Source organism: Catharus ustulatus, chromosome Z (assembly GCF_009819885.2).
Source record: "Catharus ustulatus isolate bCatUst1 chromosome Z, bCatUst1.pri.v2, whole genome shotgun sequence".
Taxonomy (NCBI): domain Eukaryota; kingdom Metazoa; phylum Chordata; class Aves; order Passeriformes; family Turdidae; genus Catharus; species Catharus ustulatus.
In genome coordinates this window covers 26,497,015-26,510,995 of record NC_046262.2, presented here as the reverse complement: position 1 = coordinate 26,510,995, position 13,981 = coordinate 26,497,015, and the positions used below count along the sequence as shown (strand labels likewise).

At 39.8% G+C, this 13,981-nt stretch overlaps 1 protein-coding gene across 1 annotated transcript in view; it reads left to right on the top strand.

Annotated features, from left to right (window-relative positions):
- Positions 1-13,981, top strand: part of PGM5 (phosphoglucomutase 5) — a 69,554-nt gene that overhangs the window by 16,026 nt on the left and 39,547 nt on the right. The window contains exon 6 of the mRNA XM_033086254.1: positions 775-929. Coding sequence (XP_032942145.1) covers positions 775-929 — 155 coding nt within the window. The remainder of the gene's footprint in view (positions 1-774; positions 930-13,981) is intronic.

Sequence of the window (13,981 nt, the reverse complement as noted above, 5' to 3'; positions counted from 1 at the left end):
GATACAGATGGTAATATTTGCAACCCATAAATCAGACACATATGTTGTAATTTTTCTTTGCAGATGACTGCAAATCAAAAAGATTTTGCAGGCAGGATAAGAATTATTTAAATATCAGGCTGGTTTTATCTTGTGCTGGTGTAACACTTTTTTCCCTGGTTAGGAACAGACAGCATATAGATGATACAGACTTTTCACAGTAAGCAGTAACATCGTTAAGTCCTTTTTGATAAGCATCACGCATTAAGAGCTTTTTAGCTAAATAAAGCATTGAATCGTAATTTCTGTTTATTTTAATTTTTAATGTCTTATTATCAGCTTAAAAAAAAAGGCAATGTATTGCAAAAGAACTTTCTACCCGGACAAAGTGGGAGAAAGATTAAAAGGTTCTGGAAAACAAAAGCTGTTTTCTATTCTCAGTAAACACAAACCACTCTCTTACTCCCTTAATAGTGTGTGTCATTGGAAAAAAAATTCTCCTACACAAGCATTCTCTTGGCAGAAACAGAGCTACTCAAGTGACATGTAGGAGGCAGAAGCTAGAAACTGATCTGGAGCTTCGATTTGCAAAGCAGGAGAGAGTGATGGTGTGATAGTGAGAATATAAACCTGCCAGGATGATGCCAGTAAATTTTTCTTTTCTTTTTCCAAAGAGGGATGTGAGTAACCCAGAGCCTGTCCTTCTCTCTACCTCCAGTGGACCTAGGAAAAGAAATGAGGTGTCCTCAATACATAGAATTTAGGATGCTATTTTAAATTTTTTTTCTTCTCTAGGACCGCTACATGATCCTTGGCCAAAATGGTTTCTTTGTTAATGCATCAGATTCACTGGCTATAATTGCTGCCAATCTGTCTTGCATTCCATACTTTTGTCAGATGGGTGTCCGAGGATTTGGCAGAAGCATGCCTACCAGCACAGCTCTGGACAAGTAAGATGAAATATTTATTTATATCACCTTGGTCATTACATTAGTTATCTCTACTTTTTATTACATAGCAATCCCAAAATTGTGAAGCCTTTTGGCAAGAGCTTCTAATTTTCCCAATCTTCATGTGCTTTATTTTTTAAACAGATTTTGACAAGATTTTGGTTTTGCCTATGCTAATTTTTCTCATCTTTACTTGCATTGAAAGAATTTAATTCAGTCTGGAGAAGAAGTAAATTAGTAAATCTCACATACAGATATTTTACTGTATTTTTCCAAAAAACTTTATTATTTTTATTTGTAAATAATGATTTAGAGCCTAATCTGGCAGCCCTTTTTATGAAAGTCATGGGAGGTGAAAAAAGGTAAAGTCATAATTCAATACTAAACAAATATTCAAAAAATCAAGACCTTCCTCAAACTGATGAAATATGAGCATCTTGTGCTAGCAGCTGAATTTTGAACAAGTTTCACCCAGGCCTAAATTTTTTGTAAGTATCAAGACAAGATGATTGCATATTATTACATTAATATATTCTGTTTGGAAAAATATTGGCTAAATCAATTGTGTCTCAGTGTTCATCTGGCTCTGTAGCTTTGCTACGACAAGAATGATCTGCTGCTCCCCTTAAATATGCCTAATCAGGAAACAGTAATTTTAAAGTGAAATGTAGGTTGTGTGGAAAGGTTGATTGCTGTATCTACAGTTTGCTTATTCAGGAGGTTTTGAAATGTTACTAAATTCAGAGCTTGCAGCTCCCTCTAATAATTGACACGGTCTTTGGGAATATATTCCTTACTTGTAGGTAGATAGTCTAGTTTAAGGAAATACTGTTAGGTCAGTCATTGATGTGTTTTGTTTATTCTGTTCAGCAGTCCAAAAATCTCATTATCGTTATATTGAAATGTGATGTAAAATAAGTAGAGTTCATTTTATATATAAACATCTTATCTGCATTTCTGTAAGAACTGAAGAAACAATGACATTTAAATGTTTTTCTATCTTCTTTTCATGAAGTTTGATTAGTATGTCAGAAAGCATGAACTCAAGTCCCCTTCAATAACACTGTGACTGTTGGAATTATATTCTTTGTGATGTTTACTTGACCTTCTGGCACAAAGATTGTCTCATGGTGGTTACTGCCTTATTTAGTTTTGTGGAGCTGAGCCTGATTATTAAATAAAACTGAGCAACTGATAATGATGGAACCATTTAAGTATTTTCCCTTCCATTCTTACAAATTTTTATTAAGTTTTCCTGTATCCAGGACACTTGATTTGTTTTTTAAATTTATTTTGTTTTGTGGTTCTCCTTGTTTTCTTGACGACTTACAAGTTACATGCTGTCGTGTAGTTCAGTGTAGATCATGCAGTTTTCACATGGATTGTGTGGTTCCGAACCGCCTGCCATGGGCGGGGATACCTTGCACCAGCTGTGTGGCTCAGGTTGTGTGACTGGACCACTTTGGCTGGTAAGGACTGTGGCAAAACTGCCACTGAGTTCCTCAGCCTTCTTCATGTCTTCAGTTGCCAGCTCTCCTGTTTCTTTCTGGACAGAGTCCACATTTTTCCTAATCTTCCTATGTGATCTCACTTATCACCAGTATACCTATAGAAACTATTTTTGTTGCTTTTGACATCCCTGACTAGATTTAATTCTTTGAGGACTTTATCTTTCCTAGTCTTATTCCCAGCTACTTGGACAATTCATTTGTATTTCTCACAAGCTACCTGTCCCTGCTTCTACCCTCTCAAGGCTTTCTTCTTGTGTTTAACTTTGTTCAGGAACAGCTTACTCATTCACACAGGCTTCCTGGTGTTTTTGCATTACTTTCTTTTTGTTGGGATGCATCTCTGTCAAGCTTGCAGGAGGTGATCCTTGAATATTATCCAGATTTCTTGGGCTCTTCTCTCCTCCTGAGCTTTGTCCTGTGTCACTCTCTCGAGCAGATCCTTGAAGAGACCAAAGCCTGCTCTCCTGAAGTTCAGGGTGGTGAGCTTGCTGTGTGCTCTCCTCACAGCCCAGAGGATCTTGCATTCTACCATTTCATCACTGCACTTCATGTTCCACACCAGCCCCTCACTGTGGTGAGATCAAGGTTTAGCTTAGGATGTCTCTGTCGCTTGGAGAAAAAAAATAATTCATCCATGGCATCCAAATACCAGGAACTTCCTGGCTTGCAAGGGACCTGCTGTGTTGACCCTTCAAGAGATACCAGGGTGATTGAAAGCCCCCATGAACACCAGGGCTTGTAAGTGTGAGGCTGCTGCTATCTGTTTGTCGACAGCTTTATTCATCTGGTCTTCCTGGTCAGGTGGCCTGTGGCAGACCCTCACTGTAATGTCTCCTGCTGTCACTGCTCTCCCTTTAATCCTGACCCATAAGCTCTCCATACCCCCTTCTCTGTCTCTGGGTGGGTGTGTTGGGGCTGACTTCATGGATTACAGCACTAATCCAAGAAAGAAGTATCATAGACGCCTTCCTTGGAGTTTAACTGAGTTTTGGCCTGCTTCTGAACTTGGGTATTAAGAGTGGCTCTCCTCTGGGGAAACTGGATTACAGTAATTTCATGACTATAAGGCGCACTGGATTACAAGGCGCACTTTTGGATGTCAGCAAATTTCTGAACTTTGTCCCTATACAAGGCACACCTGATTATAAGACACACTTTTTTTTGCAGTGAGGATCTGTGCGCAACAAAGTAACAAATTAGTAACGGAATTGCGTGATCGCGGGGTTTACTGGCAGGTGCTCAATTTGCAAACATTTTTCACAGATTGGCGTGGCCTTTAAACGCAGCCCCAGGTGTCCTCCCCGTGCATGGGCCCCAGCACTCCCGCCCGCCCCCAGTGCTGGCTTGCGAGGCTCAACTCGTGGCTCAGCTCACGGCTGGCGCGGCTCGGCTCACAGCTGGCACTTCCGGGTTGGCAAATTTCCAAACTTTGTCCATATATAAGATGCACCAGACTATAAGGCGGTCTTCTGGGTTTCGATCAAAATTTTAGTCAAAAGGGTGCGCCTTATAGTCGTGAAAGTACTGTAATGCCTGTCCACTTCACTACTGTCTTCTGAGGTGCTGGAGGCCTTTCCTGAAGTCTGTGCTAGACAATGAATGAAAACCCCCGCTTTTTATGGTGTGTCCACATTGTGTGCCCAAGTTTAGCCTAAATAATTGAACTGGAGCTTTCCTTTAGCTCTATTAAAGAGGAACAAAAATGCAAAATAACTTAAAGATTTAGGAAATCTGTTCCTTTATCACTTGTGTGCGTGGTGTGTTGCTTAAGATTTTTTCAAAGGGCATTATTAAAGAAAAAAGCAATAATCCAAAGGACTCTAAATGTTGCTTAGAAATATGGCATTAGCAAATGGAGCAGTGAATTACAAGAGAATTCACTCAAAATATTTTACCAGTGTTGAATGTGTTTGCTTGAAGTGACTGCTGGAATATACTAGTATGTACTGTAGGGAGAGGATAACACTTGACAGGAAACATCTGCTTTAGTATGCTCCAACATCAACAGGATTGTGGCAGACTTCAATTCTCTGGCAACATGTACCCTTAGGCTGGTGTTCTTTTTGTTTTGGGGAATGTGAACCTGTGTTCCCTGTTCAAAAAACTATTCTTGTTTTATATCCTTCTATTCTGATTTATCTGATGCCTGCATAACAGGAAAGGAAATGAAATACTGAGATGTTAGCTAACAGCGTACAAAATGAGAATCACAAGGGTGAGTAAAAATTGTTCCTGTAGGAAATATGAAGTTGGGTACGTGTATAAAATACAATTCCCTTCCCTTCCCTTCCCTTCCCTTCCCTTCCCTTCCCTTCCCTTCCCTTCCCTTCCCTTCCCTTCCCTTCCCTTCCCTTCCCTTCCCTTCCCTTCCCTTCCCTTCCCTTCCCTTCCCTTCCCTTCCCTTCCCTTCCCTTCCCTTCCCTTCCCTTCCCTTCCCTTCCCTTCCCTTCCCTTCCCTTCCCTTCCCTTCCCTTCCCTTCCCTTCCCTTCCCTTCCCTTCCCTTCCCTTCCCTTCCCTTCCCTTCCCTTCCTTTTCCCTTCTCTCCCCTCCCCCTCCCCTCCCCCTCCCCTCTCCCTCCCCTCCCCCTCCCCTCCCACTCCCCCTTCATCTTTGATTTCTTCTCTTCTTTTGCTAAATGCTTCCTTTTATTTTTCTCTATCTTTGTTCTCTTTCTTACTTTCCAGGTTGCCATATTCTTCCCTTGTTCCTCTTATCCCACTTCCTTCCCATTCAGCCATGACCTTACTCTTTTTATCTTTCTTCAGCAGGATAATTTGGTCTCACTCCCTCTTATCTGAAGTAGGGTCACTGTGAATTTTTTAAGACACCTCTGTCAAACTGAGTCCATGTCACATACATGCAATTTTTAAATTAGATAGAGCAGAAGGACAATTTGTGTTCTGGAATGCTGCAGAAGGACAACTGTGTAAAACCTTTATGAACATAATTTAACATGTTTGAAATGTAATACAAAGTTGGGGAGCACTGTGGTGGGAAAGGTGTTTAGGATTTGTAATTTCTAAAGTAACATTGCAATATTAAAAGTGTCCATATAAATCCTTTGTATACTTGTATATATAGTTTAAAAAATGTTTTTTTTTTCCTGTATCAGTTTTCAAATATATTCTACAATTTACACAGACATGACATGTTTGAGAAGACCTGTGGAGGAAAAACCAGCTATCATTACAAGGCACTAATGTTCTTTCTTTAGCTGTGCCTCTTAGGTTTATTTCTACAATGTTTCTAGCTGCTATCCTTTTGCCCCTGAATATTTTTTAAGCAGTGGAGGTGATTTATCATTGCGAACATTTTCTAAGATATTCTTAAGGAGTTGTCTTGGTCTTTATTTTTAGTTTGATGCTGGTTTTGTTATGCTATGCTATAGAGTGGCATGTTTGACTGTTGCAAACCCACCATATGCTTGACTATGCAGCATTTCAATATCCTAACCTGCACTGCTGAAAACATGCTAAAATCATGACAGGCTACATTTTAAATGTATGTGGGGTAAATGTTTATTCTCAACACTTTATAGGACAACAGCAGTTTGATACTGAAACGCTTTTTCAGTGAAAGATAAGAATGACCATATATCAATATATCAGCATACTGTTGACATTTACATGAGAGAATTAATCTTGTGTTCTTCAGTGGCTACTCATGAAGAAAAGGTCAGAAAACATTTTGGTGTCCTGTCCTGTGAAATATCAGTAGAATATTGATATTTCAATAATATCTGAGTGTCTGTGTTGTGCTTTATGGATTAATGGCAAGAGAGGCTAAGCAATCCCATGATTCACTTTTTTTCTCTTGGCACACAACTTAGCTTCGGGGTCTGAAAGGGATTCCCTGGCCAGGTCTGGGCCTGAAGGCAGCTGTTCCCTGTTGAGAATGGCAGGCTGCAGAGCAGCCTTGCACAAGACACAGCTCTTGCACGGAGGTAGTTGGATTCTGGCCTGTGCATGGAGTGGGCTGCTATAGCTGCTTAGCTTAACATGAGTAGGTTCATTGGTTGTGCAATGTGAAGCTTGCAGGACTGAGCACATAAAGGTGTATTGAAAACTATTAGTGTATGAAGAAAAGATGAATTGAAAACTATGCAGTATTCTGTTCTCAGCTTTATCTTTGGCTGAGAATGAGGTCAGTTTGTCAACCAGAGTTAGACAGATAAAGATTTGGTGCTTGGTGAGAAATAAATAGGTTTTGTAACCTTAATTGACTCCTGTTTAGAAGTACACGTATTTGTAGTTCTCACAAACAAACATACTTTTGTCTAGGCTTAATGTGCCATATCTGAAAAACTACCTGAGAAAAAGAAACATTTTGCAAAACGCAGTGTGCAATAGATTGATGGTGGGTAACAGAATGTCAGAGATTTCTTAGTGCATGTCTTATATTTCAAAAAGTACACAGCTACAAATAAACAGCAGGAATTCCTACAAATGTCCTGGTAAAAAGTCCAGAAGTGTTTTAATTAAAACAATCTGAGGAATTCTTCATCAAGTCACTTACAGAAGGCTTTGTGACCACTTAAAGGTTAAAGGCCCCTTTTCTTTCAAGGTCTTAGGCAGTCTTACTATGTGCTTCAACTTTGACAGGCTCCCTGGTGTGTCTGTTCAGCATGTCTGAGCATGTTTTGCCCACGCTGGAAAGTTCAACTGGTATCAACCCAAGAGCAACCTCTTCCATCAAAGGATTTTTTTGTCAATGGGTGACCTTCATAGAGAATGCTTCCTGCTGATTTAAAAGAAAACATTTCTGGCACAGAATTTCAAAACTGTGTGTTTAAAATTCTACTTCTAGAGTATATTAAAGTATAATCTTCTTAGGTTGTTTAGAAATTAAGAGCACAGTAAATTGTTCTTTACATTCTGAGTGTTTTGAAGAATGTCACTGTAAGATTGGCAGAGCCAGGGTACTTAAAAATATTTGAAGAAGTTTGAGTGCTGTTAGACTAAATTGTACTTTTAGTAATAATCACTTGAATTGTTACATTAACTTTGAAGGAGAAGAAACTTTGTCTCGTATTTCCTTTTGTGGGGAAAAGAAAGAGGCCTAAAATCTTTCCAACATCAATTTGATTCTGTAGTAATAGTCTATACCTATGGCATATTATACTTCCATATTCTTTCTGTATTTTTTCTATGAAACACTATAATATACCTGTAAAACTGCTTTCTTCCTTTCCCTTCACAGACAAGTCCTACAACCAAAAAGAGAACTTATTAATTTTCAGTCTCTAAAATCTACAGAACAGCTTGCAATTGAGAGAAAGGAAAACTAGTATAATCCAGGCCATCTAAATCTAAATAGCGTCATTGGGCTTTTGAAACTGTCCCACGTTATTCTTGTATCCATCTCAGTACTTAATGGTTTGAACAAGTGGAGAATTAGGTAGGTAAAAGTCTGGTTTGATGCTCAGGCAGTTGGTTAATGAACTGGTAAAAAGTGGGGTACTGCAGGGGTTCTGTGTCCTGCTTAACATCTTTGTCAGTGGTCTGAAGGGTGGGATGGAGGACACTCAATCCCGGTTCGTAGATGACACCAAACTGTGTGTGTGGTGCCTCTTGATGTGCTGGAGAGCAGAGCCAGCAGTCATAGAATCATCAAGGTTGGAAGGGATATACAAGATCATCCAGTCACCTGTCACTGTCACTGCCACTGTCACCCCTGAACCACTAAACACATCACCAGATCCAGACACCTCTTGAACATATCCAGGGATGGTGACTCCACCACCTCCGTGGGCAACTTATTTCAGTGCCTCACCACTATAACAGTGAAAAAATCTTTTTCTAGTATCTAATCTGAATATCCTGTATCTTAGCTTAAGGCCATTTCCTTTGTACTCTCACTGCAGGCACAGTAGAAGAGACCAACCCCTGCCAAGTAACAATCTTCTTGCAGAGAAATTGTAGAGAGTGATTTGGTCTCCCCTGAGCCTCCTGTTCTCTAGACTAAACAAACCCAGATTGCTCAGACATTCCTGCTATGACATGTTTATTAGATCCTTCATGAGCCTTGTTGCCCTTCTCTGGGCATGTTCCAGAACCTCGAAGCCCTTTTTGAGTTGAATGGCCCAAAATTTGACATGGTACTCGAGGAATACAGCACGATCTCTGTTGTGGTCCTGCTGGCCACACTGTTCTTGATACAGTCAGGGGAACCTGGACAACTGGCAGGAATGGATGGCAAAGACCTAATGAATTCAGCAATGACAAACCTGAACCTTAGAAAGGCAGAGCCCTACAGTGATGCAGACTGCAGCAGAGGAACTGAGGAACAGCTCCGCAGAGACAGGACAGCATCCTGGGGCCAGTGGTCTGAGAAGTTGTGTGCTCTGGAATCAGAAGAGGCCAGTGACATCCTGGGCTGTATGAATACGAATGTGGTGCAGAAGCTAGGGGAAGTGATTATTCTCTGCTTTTCATGTGTGGAACCATTCCCAGATATTTGGGTTTGGAGTCCCACTATAGGAAAAACATCAGTAAAGTGGAGTGAGTTCAGCATGGGATCACCAACACAGATGGGGGCGTGCAGCACAGGCCCTAAGAGGAGAGGCTGGGGAGCTGGGTTTGTTCAGCCCAGAAAAGTATGGCTTCTCTGGTGGGACCTAACAACAGCTGCCTCTACCTACGGGGTGGCTGTGGAGAAACTGGAACCAGGCACTTCCCAGCTGAGCATGTTGGAAGGACAAGAGGCAAAGAAATTTGAAAGAAGCCCATTGTGTTCAGGATATTGGACTAGAAACTTCAGTGGTTACTTCCAATCTAAATTATAGTACTGTGTACTTAGGAAGAGACCTTTGCTGGAAAGCCCTTACACCACCAAGATTGTTGAGCCTGCCTGCACTTTTGCACTCTTGAAGTTCCTATGTAGCGGCAAGGTGTTTTATAGAAAAAGTTTATGTTGCCTTATATTATTTATTTTTTTTATTTTCTTCAAAACCAAGGAATTGCCCATCTGGAGAAACTGCATTGTTTCTATCCTGATCATTTTCTGAGCTGTCCTGCTGACTCTGCATGAGAGGATGGAAGTAGTATTATAGTACTTGGGAGGTGAAGAAGCAGCTAGGGAGGCAATCAGTAACTTCTGATATGTACCTAAAGCCATTCTTTCTGTATTATTTAGAAAATTCAGAGTACTGGTAACCCACTTTGAATTGCAGTCAAGCCAAAGTTTTGTAACACATGTAGTAGATATATTCACATCTGGTTTGCATCTTCGTCAGTGATCGTAGACACAGTGAACCAGGTGACCTTACTGAAGTGAGCCAGGAAAGGCTAATGAATATGAGACATGTATTCCTGAGTTAATGGAGGGTATTTTCCCTGTGCTTAGTTCGCAGGATTATTGCATTTCCTGAAAGAAACCATGGATCATACTAGTCTTTAGTTATGACCGTATTGAGGTTCAGCTCACAATTATCTGCAGAAGAATATAAGGAGAATACCTCTTTATTACACCTTATATCATGCCATTTTTCTTCTCTGGTATAATAAAACCTTCCTGACAATTTCTGTAGAATTAGAAAATTTAGAAAGCATTTACTCATTACCTTCATAGGCCTTTGTATTGCTGAAAAACAGTAGGTGGGTTCTATATGCAGCAGTGACTGTGCAGGACTTGAGACTAGAACAGAAAAGGTCCCTGTTTAAGAGTGGGGAGGTGAGAAGTCTTTAACTATTGTTTTTTCCCTTGTTCATGCATGGGATTTTTTTGTTTTTCTGTAGTTTACATTAATTACAGACCCGGCTTTATTGTTGCACTAAACATGAAGCTTTTCCTTAATGAGACGAGGTCCACTACTAAAATTAATTTGTGTCATTTTATGCTCAAGTGTGTCTTATATTCTTACTAAGCTTCATTTTCCAGGGACCAGCTTGCTTTAATCAGCCTTTTTGTTTGTTTCTGTTATTTCCATGCATTAAGAAGATGGGTCTCCTACCTTATTTAGGAAACCATTGACAAGTCAAGCTGTTAACACAGCATACTATAGCATAGTAGTGACAGCTGTTTTTCTGTATGTATATTTAAAAACCCTGCCTTTGCTCACAGAGTTTAGCTTGTCATGGGCCATGCTGTTGGGAATGTGGCAGAGATAGGCTGTCTAATACCAAGTCACTTGTCACGAAAGAAGTTTACAGTGACTTTTCCAGAACAAGTTATCATCCTCCTGCTGCTGAGTCATGGCAGAATTTGGAGGCTAAAATGAACTTGGAATTTTTAAAGGAATTGCATTTGTTGTGTAAAAGTTTACAGAATGCTAGAAATCACCGTATCTTGATCACTGTGCCTTTCTTTGTCGTACTGAGAAGAGTTAAGTACTCTATAGGCCATGAATGCTGAAATAATAATGAGAAGTGGTTCTTATATCTCTGCCAGGAAGGGCATGAATAACCCTAGGGATTACTATAACACATCTGGAGAGCATGGCTGCATGCTTTCCAGCTGGTTGGACTTTTCTTCATTACTGCTGTGAACTCTGCAATCAAACCTCATTCTCTGTGGGTATGCAGTACATATGTGTGCAATTTGTCACTGGAAGAAGCTTTCCAGGGAAGTGGTTGAAGCACAAAGTCTGTCAGAGTTCAAGAAGCATCTGCACAATGATCTCAGTCATATGGTTAATTGTTAGGTCATCGTGTGAGGAGCAGGGAGTTGGGCTTGGTGATCCTTATGGGTCCTTTCCAACTTGACATATTTTACAATTCTAATTTAATCTCACAAGGACTCTGAATACTATGCCAGCTGTCTTATTATGTGAAAGACAAAATTCTGTTGGGGTATGTTGCTGCCAAAGCACATCTCTCTCTCTCATTATACTCACAGAAATGTGGGTGTTTGCTAGTTGTCTGTAGCAAAGCAGCTTTTGTCTCTTGCTTTATCCTTACTTCTAACCATAGCTGAATACTGTATATGTCAACAGCTGTTTCTAATCATTCTATTAGAGCGTGTGTGAAAAGGACAATGAGGTTTTCATAAGGCATGGAGTCACAGGCATGCTGTCCTGAAGGCTATACTTCCTTTGGGAGTTGACTCTTGAAACATTTGCAGAAGAGGGTGCAAAGTTATGCATTTTGGATCTGAATCTCAAACTGATGAAGCAACATGAGACAGCATTTGGTGTGGAACATCATGATGAGTACACCTGTTAACATCCCACACACTGACGAAAACAACCTCACAACAAAAGTAAGAAAGAGTTACACAGACTGCATCTTGTGCAAAGCTTTCCAGTGCATTTGTAACCAAGAGAAACAGTTGGAAACAACATTAGTTACTGCAATACATTTTGTTGGAAGTTATCAGACTTACAAGTTTGGGTTTGTGGAGAAGAACATTTCAAAGGCAATTATGGCGTTTTCACAAACTTGCATATTATACATGGAGGGGTGTGTTACTTAAAGAGGAGGTATGTTGCCCATATATATTGTTTGTGACTGTAATGCATAAACAGTTTTTTATCCTAACTGGTTTGACTGGGAATCCAGTGAGAATTTTGGTATTTTCATCACATAAATTATATCATTTGTTTGAGTTTATGAGAAGTATAGGCTTTGTTGTTGAAGAAAATTACTGTGGTTTTGCTGTCCGAGTAGAATTTATTGCCACTAAAGCAACATCATGAGGTTGCCAGGAAATTACAGAGTGAACTAAAAATTTTTAAAAGATTGCTCTTTTTTGTTTATTTAGTTTGATACTATGGACCCGAGGTATGGTATGTGTAGATTGTTTGACTGGCTTGCAGAATCTTTCTGTGATTCCAGAGAGGAATAATACAGATATAGCAAATGTCTCCATGTACTTACTGCTGAGTTGTATTAGCAAATTAGCTTGGTCATATTGTAGCTCTATTTGTAAATTATAGAATTAAGTTAAGATATACTGCGGACTGGCTGATCACTCAGTGCTGGCATAGTCTTGCTTTATCTCTGCAATCATCCAGTGTCATATTTTTCTCAGTTTCTTTCCTCCTGAGTTCATATTGATTTCTTAGAGAAAATGGAACATGATGGGACCGTAAGGATAGCTCCTTTGTGGGCCAGTCAGCATTGGTTGTCAGCCCTTGGGCAGTTGTCCAGCTCTGGGGCCAGAATCAAGACCTAATTCTACACCCTCCAAGTTAACAGAATATTAAGTAGATTGTTCTTCAGAGACACAAGAAATTGCTGTCTAAAATCAAATTAATGTGGTCTCAGGAACACTGCTGTGAGCTTATAGATTTCTAAGACTACTTTCTCTTGTTCAAATGAGTCAACGACCCATCAGGTACAACTAAAACTCTGTCTGCTTCGTTTTTTTACATCTCTGCACAGATAGAGTTTGTTTTTCTCCTTTGTCATTTGAAATGCTTAAGATGATTGGTTGATTTATTCTTGCTTTTGCTGATTAGAGGATTTTACTGACATTGTGACCAGTATGTGAGCTGTATGCTCCTCGTCCAGTTTCTTTGCAGAAATTGTCTTTGTGGTGGGTGTCACTCAGCCAGCATAATTATAGAGTTAATTAAGGTTCTTGTAACTCACTGAAATTGGTGTATTAGTAGATTGTCCTGCTGAATTTACTATAATGATACTGATCTGCAGCTTGAACTAACCCATCAGACCCTTCAATTTCTATCCTTACCGCCACCATTAAAAGTAGGATGTATCAAGACCCACTTATGTTTTTCAGAGAACTATGTTATTTTCATCAGACTAGTCAATTCTTTGTTTCATTGGGAAGAGCTGTGGAGAGCCTGGCAGTTACTTTTCTAGAAATTCTTCAAATGAATAATTCAGAACGTTAAATGTTATTACTGATGAATGGATGAGAGTCTTGGCAATGTCTGAGAGTTTAGCATGTTTAGCATGTCTAAGTGTATTACCGTACCTGAGGAAAAATGAGCAAGGAGTCTACTGTGTTTCTCCTGTGCCTGTTGCTTATGCCCCAGAGCTGTATTACATGCTCCTTATTTAATAACTTACTTTAAATCTTCTGTACTTTATCCCATGGCTTGGGAGAGTGCTGAAAATTCACCCCAAGTTAGTGGAATCTGTGTGGGCAGAGTCTTAGTGAAGGAAATTAATTTCTTATTATTCACTAGCTATTTATTCTAGAAGGTTTTCTTTCCTCATGTGGATCTGGCAAATTGGCCTTCCTCCTGTAAGCTTTGAAGTCCATCTCAGCTACAATTAACTTAGTAGTGATGACTGGTACTTTGTCAAACTAATTGGTTTGATGGGCTTCAAGTGCAGTGTTACAGTTTTTCCTCTAGAAAATAGAATTTTCCTATTGGTACTTCTGTTTAAAGACAAAGGAGGAGTCTGCAGTGGTTAGACAGGAGGAGCCCATGCAATCTGTAGTCCAGACACAGATAAACCTCTCAGCTAGGTGTAGTTATATTGCAGAATCATTTGGCTTCTTTACACAGTCTGCTGACAGCGTCCTGTTTTTCTGTATAGATTAAAAATGATCATGAGAAATGAGAAGCAAGAGGATGGATGCATCCATTTTGTACTTTGAAATTGCTTTTTCCCTCATTTTTAAACAAT